We start from the raw sequence: 19,617 nt of genomic DNA on the forward strand, positions 1-19,617 counted from the left end.
TATTGTTTCTTTTTCCCCCCTCTTGCTCCTTACCTTTGTGCCTTGGTGATCTTCTGTGGTGGTATGCTCTGATTCCTTTACCTTTTCTACTCTAGGTAGAATCTACTCTAGGTTTTTGCTTTGTGCTTATCATAAAACATCTTATAGATATAATAGTCCATTTACACTGGTAGCAGCCGATCTTCAATTCCACACAAAAATTCTACCCTTTTATTCTCTTCTGTTTTTATATCAAAATTTCCCTTTTATGTTGTATATTCGTTAACAAGTTACAGTAGCTATAGTTAATTTTAATATGCTTTTCCTTTAATCTTTATACTATAGTTAAGCGATTAACACATCATATTACAGAATTAGAGTTTTCTAAATCTCCCTATATATTTACCTTTATCAGTATGTTATATATTTTCATATTTTCATGTTAATTAGTGTCTTTTCACTTTAGTTTGAAGATCTTCTTTCCCCATTTCTTGTAAGGCAGGTCTAGTGGTGATGAATTCCCTCAGCTTTTGTTTATATGGGAAATCCTTCGCTTCTGCTTCATTTTTGAAGGCTATCTTTGCCCAATAGAATGTTTTTAACTGGTAATTTTGTTCTTTCAGCACTTGGAATATATCTGCTGAAAATCTAATCTTTTTTTCTCTAGCTGCTTTTAGGGTCTCTCTCTTTGAATTCTGACAGTTTAATTATAACGTGTCTTGGAGAAGATTGTTTGGAATTGAAATAATGGGCTAATGTATTAGCTTTATGAACTTGGATATCCAAGTCTCTCTGAAGATTTGGGAAGTTCTCAGTCATTATTCTCTTTAAATAAGCTTTATGCTCCCTTTCCCTCTTTTCTTCTTCTGAAACCCCACTTCTGTTATTGGTTCTTTTGATGGTTTCCCAAGGATCGCATAGGCTTTCTCGGCTCTTTTTCATTCTTTTTCTTTGTTCTCTGACTGGGTTATTTCAAAGTGCCTGTTCTCTGGCTTCTGCCTGACCTGCTCTGCTGTTGATGTTCTCTATTGTATTTTTTATTTCATTCATTGAATTCTGCAGTTCCAGAACTGGTTTGGTCCTTTTTATTTTTTTGTTAAATTTCTCAATTTGTTCATGTGAGAAATTGAATTTTGTTGAATTGTCTTTCTGTGTTTTCTTCTAGTTCATTGAGTTTCTTCAAAACAGCTCTTTTGAATTCTGTCTCTGGTAGACTGCAGATCTCCATGTCTTTGGGTTTGGTATTGGAGGATTATTATGATCGTTTGGTGATGTCATGTTTCCTTGATTCTTCATATTCCTTGGAGGGTTTTTGTTTTTGCTTTTTTGTATTGCTGTGTTTGCATTTGAAGTAGCAGTCATCTCCTCTGATCTTTACTAGCTGCCTTTAGATGAGAGATACTTTTTGTAGGTCCTGTTTATATTCTGGAACTTTCCCTAATCTTGTATGAACGTATCTGTTCCACACATCTTTCTCCCTCTTGTGGTAGAATTCTGAAGCATGTAGATTTCCTCTTCATCTTATAACTCACCAAGTCAGCTGATGGTAACCTCTTTAGTTTTCCCAAAGATGGCCAAAGAACTTAAATTTGTGGTTTCTCCCTTACCTGCAGACATTGGTTTGTTTTCTGCATATACTCCATCCCCTGATCTTGCTCTTGCTACTGCCCTTGGAAGTCCACATAGGAGCTGGCTGCAAGTGGGGAAAGGTGTGGGTTTGGCACCTGGGGCATTAGTGGTGCCCACACACCAGTAGAGGGGATCTCAGGTGGCACTTTCCCAGCAATTCATGAGTGGGTTTCCTGCTGAAGTCTAGAATGCAGTCAGTAGGAATTGCATCCCTTTAATGCCTTTTAATATTCTTAGCTGCATCTTTACAGATCTCCTCCCCCCCCCATCCCCCACCCCCGTCTTGGAACTCCAGTTTTAATACTCTGGGTGATGTTGGAGGGATGGGTTTCTTTAGCAGCATCCCGCACAGCTGGGGAAGTTGGGCATTCACTCTCTCCTCTCTCTTTTCTCCCATGGAAGGGATCCCCAGCCTTTTTCTCTAAGTAGTGCTGCCTTGAGGAAAGAGATGAGGTAGGAAAGCTCCTCTTACTAATATGTCCAAAGTCACTTGTTGTTTTGTTTTGGTTTTGGTGCAAGGGAGTACTGGGATTTCTCCTCCTGAGACCTGGACTTCTACAAAGGATGTCTCATCAGTGGGTGTCTGCCCAATTCAGTGCATTCCAGGTGTTCCTACACTGCAGCCAACAGGCATTTAATACCATTTCACAGGCTCCTCTCAGTTCCACAGCCCATATGGGGATCTGTCTGCTTATTATGCAAAGCACAGGTGGGTAAGGTACCTCCTGGGTCCCTTGGAGGATTGTAGTGGATCTCACAGTTCCCACAAAGGTACTTTTGGTCATGGATAGATGCTGAAACTTAGGTGTTGAAAGGGGGATGAAAACAAGGGATGTCTTAGGCTGTCATGATAACATTCAGTCCCCTGTACTTTTTCTTTTAATTGTGAAAAAATTTTGCAACTTCAGGAAAGTTCAGTACAAAAATTCATGCATCTATTTTACTCAGAGACCAAATTCAAGTTTCACCAACTGTTCTAATAATGCTCTTTTAAGAAGGATCCTTCAAGCGCCATGTAGTTTACTCAGGTGTCCAATCTTTCTAGTCTCCATCAATCTGAGACAGTTCCTCAATTTCCTGGACTTTGATTACCTTGGCGCTTTTGAGGATTATAAGCCAGTCACTTTGTAGAATATACTTCAGTTTTGAAGTAGAATGTACTTTAATTTTGCTTGGCCTAGTATTTTCTCATGAGTAGACCCAGGTTATCTCTTGGCTGAACTGCCACTGAAATATTGTTTTCTCACTGTATCCACTCAGGTATACATGATGTTGATCACAAGGGGCCCATGATGTAGATTAAACCATTTCTGATAGGGTTAACTTTGATCACTTGATTAAGATGTTGTCTGCCATGTTTTCCCGAGTTACCTTTTTCATCTTTTATAATTAATAAATGTTTTGTAGGGAGATACTTTGAGACCATGATTCCTCATCCATTTTCATCCACTAGTTTTAGTATCTACTGATATTTGCCTGAGGTAATCATTCCTGTGATGATAACGAAAAGTTAATTTCTCAGTTCCATTATCTCCTTCTACATTTATTGATATTATTCTGTAAGTAAAAACATGTTCTTCTCCCCATTAATTCATTTATTAGTATAGACTCATGGACCCCTATTTTGCTCAGTGTTGTATGATCACATTATTTCAATTCTTATATTGTCCCACATTCTGTCAGTGGAAGTCCCTTTAAGTGTTCTTAAGCCATGTCCTTTTGACACAGTTCCATTATTCTTTAGCACTTGCTCCCTCTTACACAAAAAAAATGTTCCAGGCTCATCTTGTAATTTCCCTGACCCAGTCCTGGAATCAGCTATTTCTCCAAGAACCCTGGTTCCTTTTAGTGAAGAATGGTATTCAGAAACCAGAATGTAGGAACTAGCTAGGTCTATTACACTGTTGCTGCTACTGTGCCATTTCAGTGGCCAGAGCTAAGAAATGTATGTAATTGCATACACCCACGTATGCACTTCTGTTTATTTATTAATATTGGAAACCATAAATTCATGTTGATAGCAATGCAACACCACAGTGTTTATTCCAATCTCCCTTATCTGTAAACAAAACTCTTATTCTGTTCAAAGGAGCCTCATGCAACAGAAATCCTGCCTAATACATATTCCCAAAAGTAAATTCTATTTCATAAATCACTTTTTAACGCTTACAAGTAAAATATAATCATTAGTATTAGCCTTTGAGATTTGTAATTTTTATTAGATTCATTTTCTCTTTCAATTTTCCCCATATTTGTAACCTAATTGGGCTCTCTATGATAGTTTACTCAGAAATTCCCTCTGAAACTTACATTTTTAAAATACACTTTCCAAGTCTTCTTTTTTGCCTTCCCAAAGGCACTTTTGAACAGATACTGAGTTTTTCACATACAGAATTTGATATTTCTGTCAAGTATCCTTAAATGTTGTACTACTCCTACTGATTTTGAAAAATCGCACCCCATCATGATTCCTTATAAGTGACTGATTTTCTTTGTTTGGAAGCTTAGAAGACTCTGGTCTTGAAGTTAAAAAATTTTTATTATGATCTATTCATTGTAATCTTTTTTTTTTAATTTTTTTAATGTTTATTTATGAGACAGAGAGAGACAGAGCATGAACAGGGGAGGGTCAGAGACAGAGGGAGACACAGAATCCGAAGCAGGCTCCAGGCTCCGAGCTGTCAGCACAGAGCCGGATGTGGGGCTCGAACTCATGGACCACGAGATCGTGACCTGAGCTGAAGTCCAACGTTCAACCGACTGAGCCACCCAGGCACCCCTTCATTGTAATATTCTTAATTAATCCTAACCAGTACACAGTGCCTCCATAACTTTTATCTCTGAGAGAACTGTAATGAATAAGCAAATACTGAACATACATTTTTCATTTGATCCAGTGCCACTACTCATAAATATTTACACAAGTTAAATGAAAATCTGTGTCCACAAAAAGCTTTCTATGTTAATGTTCATAGGAGGTTTATTCATAATAGATGGAAGTTGAAAATAAATGAAATGACCTTCCACAGGTGAATGGATAAACAGGTTGTGGTACATCCATACAATGTAGTACTACTCAGCAATAAAAAAAAATAACAAACTACTGATGCATGCAATAACATGGATGAATCTCAAAAGCATTTGTGTAGACATAAACGATTAAATAATCCATGATTCCATTTATATGACCTTTGAGCAATGGTGAAGCTGTGGGGGTAGAAAACAGGTGAATGACTGCCAGTCTGTCTTAAGCATGGAGGTAGATACACAATTACATATATTTGTCAACTCATCAAACAGTACACGTTTAAAATGGTGAATTTAATTTTATGTAAAATTATACCTCACTAACCCTTTTTTCAACAAGGTCTGTCATTTTCCCATTGCATGTTCTTTTCTCCTTTGCTAAAGATGAACAGATCCATAGAATTATGGGTTAAAGGACTTACTCTATAATAAAAAGCATTATAAAGCCATATTAAAGCCATATTAAAGAGAACATTACCTTTGGCATAAGCATAAACAAATAATTTAGTGAAACAGAAGGCAGAAATGGATCATGGTACACAGGGGATGTTAACATTTGTTGGCTTAATAAGGAAACAAGAACAAGACAGTGTGCATCTTTGCAATATGCAGAAAAAGGGAGTCAAGCACAGACTGGTTTTGTGCAACATCAAGATTCCATCTGCCTCTTAAATGTTCCTCTCCACATGTTAACTATTTTCCTTCATGCAGACACTTTCTCATGGCTGCTGAAGTCCCAAGGTCATCAACCCACAGAACATGATGTTCTCCTATTACAAAAGTCTCAGGTAGGGCTCTTACTCACCCATTTGGATCAAATGTCCTTCCCAGAAATAAATGTTAAGCCAAGAATGTTTGGGAGATCTATTAGCTCCTGGGTCACGAGGGCAACTTGGTTACTAAAAAAATAAAGGGATGGAGTCCTGAGCAAAAATACTCCCTAAAAATGATAATTTAGCACCTGATAAAGATAGTACTTCAAACTTCAATCACACAGTGTTGAGAACTGATTATTCATTTGGGAAAACATTAGATCCTTATCTCACACCATATCTAATCAAGCAATAACACAGAGACAGATCAATTTAACTTAATGTTTCATTTCACAAATTTAACTTAATGTTCATTTCACACATTTTTAATGTAAGACACACGATGTAATGATTTTCCAAGTACTTCTCTTGTGCAGATGCAATGAAAGCTCAATGAATTAAACACTTGTTTCATATAATGGAATAACAAATAGCTTTCTTTCTTTTTTTTTTTTTTAAGTATTTTTTAAATGTTTATATCTTTATTTTGAAAGAGAGAGAAAGAGAATGTGAGCAGAGGAGAGGCAGGGGGGCTGGATCTCACAACTGTGAGATCATGACCTGAGCCGAAATCAAGAGTAGGACACTTAACCAACTGAGCCACCCAGGCATCCCAAATCGCTTTATTTCTAATGGTTAGGCTCACTACATGGAGATTTACAGGACTGAAAAACAGCCACCCCTGAATCAGTTTCTCGTAAGAACATATTCTCCCGAGGCTGATTAATATTAATGTTAATCAGTTATACCTCTTCAAAAAGGTATACCTGTAAGTTGATTAAACTACCTTCAGCTCTAAGAAACAGAAAATCTCAACTCAACTCAGGTATAATTAGAAAAAAATATACCTCATATAAAGAAGCTCCAGGAGTGGTTAATTCACCTGCTCAAAAGACACTGTTGACCCAACTCCTTCCCAGCTTTGTATTCTGCCATCCTCAGATACTACCTTAGGATCAAAAGATATAATTGCATGTCACATCCAGTCATAAAAATATCCAGCAAAATCAAAGGCCTTTTATATCAAATGTCTGTTAACGACTGGGGAATCCTGTCCCCTCATATTTCACTGAATATTATTTTAAAGTTTTTCCCCTGCCAGAGCTGGGTCAGATGCTTATTTCCTTTTCTCTTTAAAACTACCTTTTTAGGGGCTCCTGGGTGGCTCAGTCGGTTGAGCATCTGACTTCGGCCCAGGTAATGATCTCGCAGTTCGTGAGTTTGAGCCCCACGTCAGGCTCTGTGCTGACAGCTCAGAGCCTGGAGCCTGTTTCAGATTCTGTGTCCCCCTCTCTCTCTGCCCCACCCCTGCTTGTGCTCTGTCTCTCTTTCAAAAATGAATAAACATAAATTTTTTTTTAATTTTAAAACTACCTTTTTAACTTTATTTATTTTGAGAGAGAGTGCAGGGGCAGAGAGAAAGGGAGAGAGAGAATCCCAAGTAGGCTCCGTGCTCATAGCACAAAGCCCAACATGGGGCTCGAACTCACAATCTGCAAGATCACGACCTGAGCCAAAACCAAGAGTCAGATGCTTCACTGACTGAGCCACCCTGGTGCCCTCAGATGCTTATTTCAAATGAATCATTAATCAGGACACATTTTTCAAAATTAGGTTAGACCATAAGGATCTAATGTATAACATAGGACTAGAGTTGATAACACTGTATACTGTATAAATGAAATTTGCAGAGAGTGGAATGTAAATGTTTTCACCAAAAAAAGGGGGGGTGGTAAATATGTGAGGTGATAGTTGTGTTAATTAACTTGATGGGGGAAATCCTTTTACAATGTCTACTTAAATCATCACATTATACATTTTAAATATCTTACAATTTTATTTGTCAATTATACCTCAATAAGCTGGGCAAAAATTAGGTTAGATCAATGATTATTTGTTTCCTGAATCATACAGAGGGAGGTGGACAATGAAACAAAAACAACTGGTCTGCTGGCATGGAGTGAGGGACAGCTGTTGAGTAGATAATCAAAAGCCTATAAAAGTTCCAACAAATCTATTGCTACTCATATAATAGCTACCATTTGTAACATTCTATACAATGGTCTAGTACATTATATTTATTAATTTACCAAATCCTCACTGGAACTCCATGTGGTAGGGTAATGTCATTATAATCATTTTGCAAATAAGGAAACTGAGGAACAATGTTCAGGGGTTTGCCCCAGGCCACACAACTAATATGCAGTAGAACGGGGAACTTGAGCCTAGGAAGTCTAGTTTCCAGAGTCCACTAGATCAGGGGCCAGCAAACTTGGCTAAATCTGGCCAAGTCTGTTTTTCAATGGCCCATGAGCTAAGAGTGATTTTTACATTTTTAACAGGTTGTAAAAGAAAAAAAAAAGTAACAGAAAGCATATGTAGCCTGTAAGGCTAAAGTATTTACTATATGGGCTTTTACAGAAAACGTTTGCCAACTCTTGCACCATATGTCATGGTTGCTAACACTAGGAAGTAAAGGCAAAGAACAATATATGGCATGCTACTGTACAAATAGTTCCCAGGCTACATCTAAGTTAGGTTTGGCATATTCAAACCTATTTAGGTTCCCCAATTAAACATTTCAGGATATTCAAAGATGGGGTTCTTTTCTTTCTTCCTTTCTCTCTTTCTTTCTTTAATGTTTATTTATTTTAGAGAGGGAGAGAGAGAGAGCATCAGCATGGAAGGGGCTTTGTGCTATGAGCATGGAGCCTACCTGGGATTCTCTCTCTCCCTTTCTCTCTGCCCCTACACTCTCTCTCAAAATAAATAAAGTTAAAAAGGTAGTTTTAAATTTTTAAAAAACATTTTTATGTTTACTCATTTTTGAAAGAGAGAGACAGAGCACAAGAGAGAGAGGAGACACAGAATCTGAAGCAGGCTCCAGGCTCTGAACTGTCAGCACAGAGCCCGAAGTGGGGCTCAAACTCACCAACTGTGAGATCATGACCTGAGCCAAAGTTGGATGCTCAACCGACTGAGCCACCCAGATGCCCCAAAGATGGGGTTTTTTCTCAATGAGCACATTTTATGGTGGTAAGTACAATGAGCTTACTGTTCCCAGTGGCTTCCTTACATTCAGACTTGTGCTAAATGTAAAAAATGTGTACTTGGCCTTTGTACTTCCTGTGACAACTTAAACATTTTTTTTCTAAAATTTTTTAATATTTCTGAGAGAGAGAGAGAGAGAGAGAGAGAGAGAGAGAGCGGGGAACAGGAGAGGGAGAGAGGGAGACAGAATCCAAAGCAGATTCCAGGCTCTGAGCTGTCAGCACAGAGCCTGATACAGGACCCAAACCCACAAACCACAAGATCGTGACCTGAGCCAAAGTCAGATGCTTAACTGACTGAGCTACCCAGGTGCCCCAAACATTTTTTCCTAAAGAAAAAAAATTTATCTGTATTTTCTTTTCTTTTTTTAATTTGTGTTTATTTATTTTTGAGAAAGAAATAGTACAAGCAGGGGAGGGGCAGAGAGAGAGGGAGAGAGAGGATCCAAAGCAGGTTCCATGCTGTCAGCACAGAGCCCCATGTGGGGCTTGAACCCAGGAGCCATGAGATCATGACCTGAGCCGATGTTGGATGCTTAACTGAGTCACCCAGGCGCCCCCTCTCTGCATTTTCTAAATTCAGTTTCCCTCAGTAATAATTCTCTGAAATCTAATAAATTATGTTTTGTTGAAAACTTTCAGAAAACCGTGTATTTATAAGGTTTCAGTCTACTATTATTTACCTGAGGTTCAATGAGATAATAACCTTTTCATAAAGGCTTTTCTAAATTTGTTGTGATCTCTAGGTTTCTCAGTTTGGATTCTCCAGTGACAGTAAGTTTCATTTATGGATTAGGTTTCTAAACATCAAGGTGATGTTTCTACTCTTGTGTGAGTTCACTAACACACAGTGTGTGCTGACCCCTCAACGGAAGGCTTTCTATATCCTACCCCATAGAGAGGAGAGAACACAAAGAATTGCCGTGGGGGCCATTATGTGTCAGACCTACAAGTGAATTACCTCATTATGCTCACATCCCATTGGCTAGCTCTCATGCATACTGTCCCACCTGGATGCAACAACAGCTGAGAGATAAAGACTTGCTCTGTGTCCAGTTTGGTAAAAGCATTGCCAGGTATCTATTGTGTGTGAGTTCTATGAAGGCTGACTTCTGGTAGGACTTCCCACGTTCATTACAACCACAGGGAGGGAGGGATATGGATATATCCATATGGATATACTGTCAGGCCAACAGTTCTGAGTTACAGCAAGATGGTTTCACACATCCATCTTTAGAGTGTTTCTCTTCTATGTGTGGCGAGATTTGGTTTGTGGCTGAAGGTCTTCCCACATTCATACATTTATAGGGTTTCTCCCCTGAGTGAATTCTCTTATGTTTAATGAGGGTCGAACTATCATAGAAAGATTTTCCACATTTGTTGCATTCAAAGGGCTTCTCTCCCATGTGTGTTCACTGATGTACATTGAGGGATGCCTTCTGGCAAAATGTTCTCCCACATTCTTTACATTCATAGGGTTTCTCCCCTGTGTGAATCGTCTGATGTTGAATAAGTTGGGACTTCTGGCAAAATGCCTTCCCACATTTGTTACATTCAAAGGGTTTCTCCCCAGTATGAATCCTCTGATGTTTACTGAGGGTTGACTTCTCAGAAAAGGTTTTCCTACATTCTACACACTCATAAGGTTTCTCCCCTGTGTGAGTTCTCTGATGTTTAAGAAGAACTGACTTCCCACAGAAGGTCTTCCTACATTTGTTGCATTCATGTATTCTCTCCCCTGTATGAAGTCTTTGATGTTCACTGAGGGTTGAATTCATATAATACATTTTCCCATGTTCACCACATTCATAAGACTTCTCCCCTGAGTGTATTCTCCCCTGTACATTGAGTTTTGACTTTATACTGAAGGGTTTGTCACACTCATTACATTTACAAGGTTTTTCTCCTGTGTGAGATCTCTGATGCACAGTCAGGTCTGACTTTTGGGAGAAAGATTTTCCACATTGACTACATTTTAAGGCTTCTCCCCTGTGTGTGTTCTCTGATGTTGATGGAGGGCTGAGTTCTGGTAGAAAGTTTTCCCGCATTTAACACATTCATAGGTCTCTCTCTTGTATGAATTCTTTGATGTACAGTGACGGCTGGCTTATGGTAAAAGGGTTTCCCACATTCATTACATTCATAGGGTTTTTCTCCCGTGTGTGTTCTCAGATGTACGATGAGGTTTGACTTACGGAGGAAGGTTTTCCCACAGACATCACACTCGTGGTACTTCTCACCCATGTGAATTCTATGACATTTCTTCCAAAGGACTGACTTATCACAGGTTTCTCCACATGCCTTAAATTTATAGGGATTCTTCCTTGAGTAAATTATCTGGCCTAACATGCGGTTTGACTCACCCCTGAAAGTTTTCTCACATTCATTATAATCACGGAATTTCTCCCCTGTGTGAGTTCCTTTATGTGGAATGAAGAGATCATTATTGTGGAAGGCTTTAATGCAGTCACTATATTCAAACAGTTGCTCTGCAGTGTGAATCTTTTGTTGCCAAATAAAATCCTCATTATGATAGAAGATGCTCTCATTTTTATTAAATTCATTGAACTTCTTTCTAGTTATGAGTTTCCTCATGATTAATATCCGGAAGCAATTTCTCATGCCCATTGGCATCATCGGATTTCTTTCCTGAATAGTTTCTATTACTGGTGGGTAACTCTGACATATTTTTTAAACCAATTCCATCTAGATTATATTTACTAGACATTTTCCTGGAAGGAATAGATTAAATGTTTTCCTTAATACATTTTCTCTCTGTGTAATCACTTTTTTGTTATTGATAAATGCATCTTGCCATAAATGTCTGTCTTGGTTTTCTTTGAGCTCTACCATGCCATCAACTAGAAATAAGAAAAACATACCTTATGCATCTGAAACTAGTTCTTAAAATTGGGCTAACACACAAATATCTTTTATATACCCAACTCTTTGCTTTCAGACCCAGTCTTTTGCGATAAAAGCAATACCAAATAAATATTTTCCATTCCCCGTACTTTGCTGAGGAGCAGGGAAAGAGGTGACAATAAACCAATCAATCAAACCTATTGTGGTGGAAGAAGGGAAAGTAAGACTGGCAATGAATGCACACACATTTATTTGGTCCTTCTCAAAAGTACATTTCAAAATGGATAGAAGGGGTAAAATAAACATAAAGAATAGAAAAGAAAGGATTCAGTAAGAGTGGATGGATTACAACGAGCCGAATTCACAGTAATATATGCTCAATAAAAAAATTATATAGCAAATGTGACATGGAAAATAGGTAGACAAGAGTGTTGTTTGAAGAAGTTACCAGAGGAAACAAAGTGTTCAGAGGAGATGAATTTAGAGTCTAGGTGCTAACTTTGTTAATCCTGCCTTCAAGAAGAGAGCCAGAATTCCATCACTCTGCACACTCTATTACCTTGAACCTAGTTTATGGCACTGTCGTTTTTCCTAACTGGTCTCCTTGCTTCTACTCTCTTCTCTCATGGCGATCAGCTTCCTACATCTCTCTCCTGCTAATATAAATTCTGTGATATCAAGGGACTTATTTCACCACTCCTCTATCCCTTTCATTTAAAACATGACTGGCATGGAGCAAGTGTTCAGTTAATATTGGTTAAACAATCTATTAATTCCTGACAACAAAAGAAGTCCTTGAAAATGAAGGGAATATGGGAAGCTGAGAATGCTAGAGTAAGGAGACTCACCAACATAAAATATCTTTTAAGACACAGGAATGGGGGCGCCTGGGTGGCGCAGTCGGTTGGGCGTCCGACTTCAGCCAGGTCACGATCTCGCGGTCTGTGAGTTCGAGCCCCGCGTCAGGCTCTGGGCTGATGGCTCGGAGCCTGGAGCCTGTTTCGGATTCTGTGTCTCCCTCTCTCTCTGCCCCTCCCCCGTTCATGCTCTGTCTCTCTCTGTCCCAAAAATAAATAAAAAATGTTGAAAAAAAATTAAAAAAAAAAGACACAGGAATGAATTTTAAGGTACAAGTAGAAGGGAGTAAACTCTTAAAAAGGCAAACAAAAAAGAGAACGTCAATGTGTGAGAATACATCTGTGGCGAATTTAGATATCTGAGGTATGCGGGTTAAACATCCTTAGTCACTTCTAAACAGAGTCTCTTGAAAGAGAGTCTTAAAAACACTCCAAACATGCCTATACCTGAAACAACAACCTGGAATCTTATTTCCCTGGATTGCTCACGTAGGTAACACTGGCTTGCAAATTCCTCCTCTAATATCCATGATGCTTCTTGCTCTAACTTGAAGATCTCCTCTGGTTTGGTAATGGAATGTCCTGATAATGGAAAACAATATGGGACACAGGAAAAGCTGCCTGGCTTTAGGAATGCAGAAGAAAAACCAAAGTCCAGCTGTAGGTTCTACACACTGAAGGGACCCATTGGAATCTTTCAATGGGGAGGTGAAAACACAACAATATTGCTGGTGTCCAAACCTAAGTATCATTAAACTCTACAAAAGACCCATATGCTTTGGTCACAACAGAAGGACATGCGTGATGCTGTTGCTCAGAAAAGCTTTGCTTACCCAGTGAGATGAAGATGCCATAGTTCTCCAACATCACATCCCTGTACAAGGTCCTCTGATCAGGGTCAAGTTGACCCCACTCCTCCTGGGTAAAGTTCACAGTCACATCCTCAAATGAAATTGATCCCTGTAACACACATATCTGATTAATCAGAAGTGCTCACAACTGTATGACAGAGGAGGAACTAATTCTTCACCATGTTCACTACTGAGTTTACTAAAAAAAGTTTATATAGGAGATTTACCATATTGCCTGTTTTGTTTTATAAGTGGTGACAGAAACAGAAATATAAGAAGAAGAAATACATACTCATATACATGAAAGTGTCCTCATTTCTGGAGACACTAAAATACATAAAACACTGTTTCTTCTACTCTCAGGAAGCTTATAATCTAGTATGGATGCAGACAGGATTAAATAATACCATAAGATCAGGAGAGAACTGAATTTCGGGCTTTAATGATATAAAATGCCCTGATCTGTGGTAATTTGGCATTGTTCATTTAGACAAGAGTTCTCCAGAGTATTTGGTGACTCACTCTTTTAGGGAGGAAAACTTTTAAGCATCAAACTGCCACAAATTTGTGGCAATATATAGGTATGTCTGAATGTTTATGGGCTACTCTACAGGTAGTCCATTCTTTGCATGGTCCTGACATGCACGAATTTCAGTTACCACAATTTATTTAGTTAAGTAACAACAGTCCCCAACAACATCAGATTTCAGTTACTATGGTAACTGTGAGTAATCACATCAAATATAAACTTTGCTGCTGACTCTTCAATTCACAAATCACTACATAAGTAACAGACACACATCATGAACAATGATCAATCACATCATTTATTTCAAAGTCTGCCAGTGACCGACCACTGCACATCTGTTATTCAGTTCACACACAGCAAAACACACAAAAACACCTGTTGCCTCCTTGTCTCCTAGCAATATGGCATTTTCCAAAAATGGTTAAATGGTTTGCAAAAGGGAATTGGCCAACAGTGATGAAAGAGCAGCAAAGAAATGAGAAGTGATTACAGAAGTGAAATTCAAATTAAATATAGAGTTTTAGAAGAAATACCTGACTGTGGGAATTTTAACAATGTTTCCATTTGAGACATTCTAGACCTACAACCAAAGATCTTACTGAAGGAGTACTCAGTACTAAATATTACAGTATTTCTTTCATTTTTATATACATTTATAACCAACAGAAAGATTTTTAATGTTTTCACAAATATTTTTGAAGACTGCAGAACAGCTACCATTTTCCCCACTGATTAAACCTGCTTTGCATGGTTTCAGTGTATACGCCCATCTTTGTAGCCCCACACTACAGTGCAAAGTGAGAACTGTCTATGTGCTACACATAGATATCTGCATACGTTCAGAATATAGTACATATAGCCACCAAATTCATCTAAGCTCAAAGTGGGCTGTGTGCTGATTGGCTGAAGAATCAACTGAAGGATTATCAGAACACTCTGGGCATTTGCCACTCTGTATAATCACAGCTGAGGGCTGAAGGATAAAATATTAAAAACAAAAATGTTTTAGGTAAATGCTTCAGGGACCCTGGCAATGACCAAATCAGCCAGAAAGAAAATGGGTACTGGTTTTGTTTTAAGGCAGGTCTTTGATGAGATAGGTCATGATGGTCTAACTCCATGGTATGAACAATATGTACTTCAGAAATCAATAGTTCCTTAAGGTTGTCTATATACTCCCTGCTGATAAACTGAAAGGAAATTCACCAGGTTATTTCTTTCCAACAATTTCCTTTACAGATCCGTGAAGTCAGTTCTTTCATTGATGAGAGAAAATAGATAAAGGAATAGCATTCTACATTTCTGAATAAACTCACAATAACCAATAGCTACCTACATGAATCAAACCAAATCTTCACACATAAACATAAATGGACAATGAAGGTTTCACTAGAAATTTAAGAACCAGTAACACAAAAGACATGCACCAGATGAAGTGAAAAAGAAACTATGAAGAAAACAAAACTATGTAATTATTATGATTCCAAGAATAGGAAACGACTGTTTTTAAAGACACTGGAGATTAATAGTATTTAAAAGAACATCACTTCACCTTACACCCATTAGCAAACAAAAGTATTGATGAGGCTGTGGAAAAACTGGAACGCTTGTGCATGTTGGTGGGAATATAAAATGGTATAGCTGATACAGAAAAGAGTACGGTGTGTCCTCAAAAACTTAACAATATAATGTGCTAATTCTCCCATAACAAAAGTGCCTACCACATACTGGATGGCTTGAGCAAAGAAACTTATTTTCTCATTGTGCTGGAGGCTGGAAGCCCAACATCAGGATGTTAGCTCACTGACCTCCTCTTGTCTCTAGACATTTTAATCCAACTACCTTTGAGATTAGAGAGAATAACCAGGTAGTTTAGTCATATCTAACAAACGATTTTTAAAAATCTATCATATTAAAAACTAATTCAGGTCATTTCTATAACACATGAGATGTGAGAGGAAAGGACAGCAAAATGTGTAAAAGGTCAGGTCACGTCTAGAAAACGGAAATTCTTGATGTTGATGGAAAAAATACAAATACAAACCTATGTTAAATGTTTCCAAGAGAACCATTGGAAAAAAACAGAACCCTGAATTTCCAAACCACTAGAAGGGAGATATATAATCGACAGGGAAAAATTAAAGAAAGGAAAGAGGGTGGGATAAATAAAAATACAAATAAAAAAGGAAGGACTAAAACTAAACATCATCAGTGACCATAAAAAATGTGAATGAGGGAAAATTCCCAATATAAAAGGAAATCTCAGGTCATGCACAAAAATAATCCAGCCAAGTACTGCTGACTAGTCACATGATCATAAAATAAGTATGTCTATATTTATACATGTATTTATTTATACACATACCACACACATATCGATACATATATTTATACAAAGTACATGCATACAATATAGAAAATAGATCAGCACCTCACTCATACCTTTCCTTTTTTTTAATGTTTATTTATTTCGAGAGAGAGAGCACACGTGTGTGAGTGGGGGAGGGGTAGAGAGAAAGGAAGACAATCCCAAGCAGGCTCTGCACTGTCAGCACAGAGCCTGATGCAGAGCTTGATCTCACGAACCATGAGATGATGACCCGATCCAAAATCAAGAGTCGGCGCTCATCCAACTGAGCCACCCAGGCATCCTGTTACTCATACCTTTCTTACAGGACTTGTGACGGTTAGTCTGACGTGTCAATTTGGTAGGCTATAGTACCCAGTTATTTAATAAAACACTTACTATGGTGCCTCAGGCAATTGAGCATCTGGCTCTTGATTTCGGCTCGAGTCGTGATCTCACAGTTTCATGAGTTTGAGCCCCATGTTGGGCTCTGTGCTGATGGCACAGAGCCTGCTTGGGATTCTCTCTCTCTCTCTCTCTCTCTCTCTCTCTCTCTCTCTCTCCTTCTCTCTCTGCCCCTCTCCTACTTGCACTGCCTCTGTCTCTCTCAAAATAAATAAATAGATTAAAAAAAAAAACATAACACTTACCTAGGTGTTACTATGAAGGTATTTTGTAGATGTGGTTAATATCTCAATCAACTGACTTTAAGAAGATTACCCTCAATTGGGTGGGCTTCATCCAAATAGTTAAAGCCCTTTATGAACAAAAACTAAAGTTTTCCCAAAAAGAAGGAATTCTGCCTCAAGACTGCAGGATTAACTCCTGAGTTTCCAGCCTGCTGGTTTTCCCTTCAAATTTTAGACTCACCAGCCCCCACAACCACATGAGCCAATTCCATAAAATGAATGTAACATGTGTATTTATATGTGCATATGTATTATATGATACAAGTACAGGCACATCCTATTGGTTCTGTTTCTCTGGAGAACACTGATTGATACAGGCTTACAAAATACTTTTCTTCATCTTAGTTTTTTCTCCATTCTATCTCCTACCTCTCTCCCCAAAGCCACCAGAAGCTGAAAGAGATGGGGAATGGAATCTCTTCTAAAAGGTTAAGCAGGAGCACACCCCTAACAACACCTTGATGTCAGAATTCTAGCCTCCAGAACTGTGAAAGGACAAATTTCTGTTGTTTTAAGCTACCAAATTTGTGGTAACTTGTTATAGCACCCACAGGAAACCAATATTCCAACTCTCTGCAAAAACCCAATAGAAAACCAAGTTTGCTTTGCTCAGTGAGAATATAGGTCACCAGAGATTACAGGCACAAAATTCAGCTTTTGAATTTCAAATTGAGTGGTTGTTCATCCTTTGATATAGTTAAAAAAAACCATGGAGTATGATTCTCAGTCAAAAATAATAAGGTAAGAATTATAATGGAACAAAGATAATCATGTGAGGCTAAGCTTTGCTAAAAGGCAACAGGAAGAGGGGCAATTCTGTGAAGCAGACAAAAGTAATCATCAATTTCAATCAGCTAAATTATGCTTTGACCTGCTGTTCTCTGTGCCCATTAAAGAACAACCAGAAGTGAAGATTATGGGCAGCATTCATTTCAGGCTTGTTGACTGAGGTTGTCAACTACCTTAGTTTCATGAAGACAAAGAATTTATTTATTTTATTTTTTTCAGATTTCAGGCCAGGAAATCTTTGTGTTCCATGAAGAATTACTCTTGTTTATTTTTGTGGTCAAAGCAAAGCATTTCCCTTTTGGACAGAGTATCATATTTGCACATAGTTATTATAAAAAGTACCATTACATAATACAATGTGTAGTATATATGTTAACATAAAACAATTATAATTATCTCTACAAAACTAACATCCTGACCTTTCCTTGCTTCGGATCTGTTAATTCCATGTATTCCTTGATAGTTTTTATCATTTTTTATCTTTTATTGTTTTAATGCAGTGGAAAACAATGTGAAAAAAAAAAGCTCACCCGGATTTGTTCTTTTTCTGTTCCTTTTGGGAAAGTATAGAGAAGGTTGAATGTATAGCTATAGGAGAAGAAAACAGTAGAAGGTCATGTGAGATTTGGCTGCTATAGACTTTTGAGATTCAGCTCCTAAAACCCTATGCCCATCAGGTGGTTAAATACCACCCTGTAGAAAAAAGTTCTTTGGCCCCTGAGAAGAATCAGCAAGAACCATGTGCAGGTAGAATTCACATGTGTGACTCTGACAGGAACTGTAGAGCTTGGCTGAGCAATTTTTCACTGGGTTTACTTCCAAATGATTTATTAATTTCAGTTTTCATTTAGAACCAATCCAGAACTAACTTAACAACTATTATATCAGAAGGCAAATCATTATTTTTCATCCATGTTTTAGGAAAAATACTCAAGATATTTGTTTACTTATATTCCTGAGTTGCTTACCCTTAGAGTCAGAGAAATCACTCTGCAGAAAAGGATGGCGTTGCTTTACAGACAGGTCTACTTTAAAAACTGTTTCTAACTAAGTTGTAACAGACTGGGTGGGTGACTTACCTCATGGACAGTTTTCTGGTCCCGGTACTGACACTAACAAATTGGGTGACTCTGGGCAGATTACTTACACACTCAGAGTCAAGGTTTCCAGCTTTGAAATTACGCACACAGAGGACCCTACTCTGTGACTCTGTAAAGGCAGGGTAGAAGGAGCAGTAGCATACCTCGAGAGGGCACATAAAACGAGGGACACACAAGAACATCTCAAAATCTAGAAAACGTGAGTGGAGGTTGGAGGCAGGGCATGTTTATTAAAGGCTGGTGATAGAATTCCTTCAGTTGTGCCTGGTGATCTCTCCCTGCAGACCATGCGGACACGAAACCTCTAATGAATTAATATTTCCCATGCAGGCTGCCCCTCACCCGCCACTCTCAGTGCTCCACTCACCTATCTTTTCTGAAACTTGGTCCCAACCTTTCACCATCATGGTGAGGCCCTCTGGATCTGGTGATAGTGAAACAATGCTCCTTCTGAGCAAAATAAAGAACGGCTACTTCAGACTACGCAAACTTAGGACCTGCTCCTTTCTAGCAGTTTCCTGCCTCTGCTCTAAAGACTGTGGTAAGAAGTCTGAAGTCAGAGGAGTGATCGTCAAGGTAGGATTCCTATTCCTGGGGCTTCTTCCTTCTTACTTAACAAAAGCTGCTTTTTTCCAAGGGAGCTGGAACCTAGGCTTAAAGGACAAAATCATTTTATTTAGAAGTTTCATGCAGGGATCCAAATCTCACAGAACTTATCTGCCTAAACTCTAAGGCCACTGAGGATGCTGAAGGTTGGACAATGCAAACGGCCAGCAACAGTTAATGCCACCTGACCCAAGGGTTCCTAGATGTCAAGAAATCCCAAAATACATGATCATAAGGTGAGTCAGCTCATACACTTTAGGATTGTTTCCTCGGGAGCTGAGAAAAGTGCTGTGAGAAGTACGATGCCGGTTTCAGAGAGGGTTGTCGACGTGGGCTGTGAGTTCTTGAGTATTTCACTGGAGCCCTCTGAGCCTCAGTTTCCTTGTTTGCCAAAACAGAAAACAGTTACATAAAGGCTGTTTGTAGCATTAAATAAAGTTTAGCCAATTAAAAAAACACACAGTATCTCCCAAATAACTTAACAGCT

The 19,617-nt window shown here is 38.5% G+C and overlaps 2 protein-coding genes across 13 annotated transcripts in view; both read right to left on the bottom strand.

Moving 5' to 3' along the window:
• BMS1 (BMS1 ribosome biogenesis factor) overlaps nt 1-19,617 on the bottom strand; it is a 94,671-nt gene that overhangs the window by 60,863 nt on the left and 14,191 nt on the right. For 2 of the 12 annotated variants that reach the window (XM_045040346.1, XM_045040345.1), the window contains 5 exons: nt 18,892-19,511; nt 17,955-18,012; nt 13,053-13,179; nt 6,296-6,396; nt 5,441-5,534 (listed from right to left, as the gene is read on the bottom strand). The gene's annotated coding sequence lies outside the window, so the exon portion shown is untranslated. Of the gene's footprint in view, nt 1-5,440; nt 5,535-6,295; nt 6,397-13,052; nt 13,180-17,954; nt 18,638-18,891; nt 19,617 lie in introns of those variants that run through there. The other 10 variants (XM_045040353.1, XM_045040356.1, XM_045040349.1 and 7 more) reach the window with 9 other exon arrangements.
• On the bottom strand, nt 9,910-18,931 carry LOC101082439 (zinc finger protein 157). Its single transcript, XM_045039978.1, has 6 exons — nt 18,892-18,931; nt 18,572-18,633; nt 13,053-13,179; nt 12,667-12,801; nt 10,592-10,917; nt 9,910-10,437 (listed from the first exon to the last, which is right to left on the bottom strand). The coding sequence occupies exons 1-6, from the start codon at nt 18,929-18,931 to the stop codon at nt 9,910-9,912; spliced, it is 1,218 nt and encodes a 405-aa protein (XP_044895913.1).

This window comes from Felis catus, chromosome D2, assembly GCF_018350175.1.
Source record: "Felis catus isolate Fca126 chromosome D2, F.catus_Fca126_mat1.0, whole genome shotgun sequence".
NCBI classification, from domain to species: domain Eukaryota; kingdom Metazoa; phylum Chordata; class Mammalia; order Carnivora; family Felidae; genus Felis; species Felis catus.

Coding starts and splice junctions, on each gene's coding strand:
- LOC101082439 (XM_045039978.1), bottom strand. CDS start 18,931: ATGATGGTGAAAGGTTGGGACCAAGTTTCAGAAAAGATAG. Junction 13,180..18,571: donor GAAACCTTGACTCTGAGTGT/GTAAGTAATCTG, acceptor TGTGTGTTACAG/GGATCAATTTCATTTGAGGA. Junction 10,918..12,666: donor ATTCCAGGTTGTTGTTTCAG/GTATAGGCATGT, acceptor TTCCACATAAAG/GAACTCACACAGGGGAGAAA.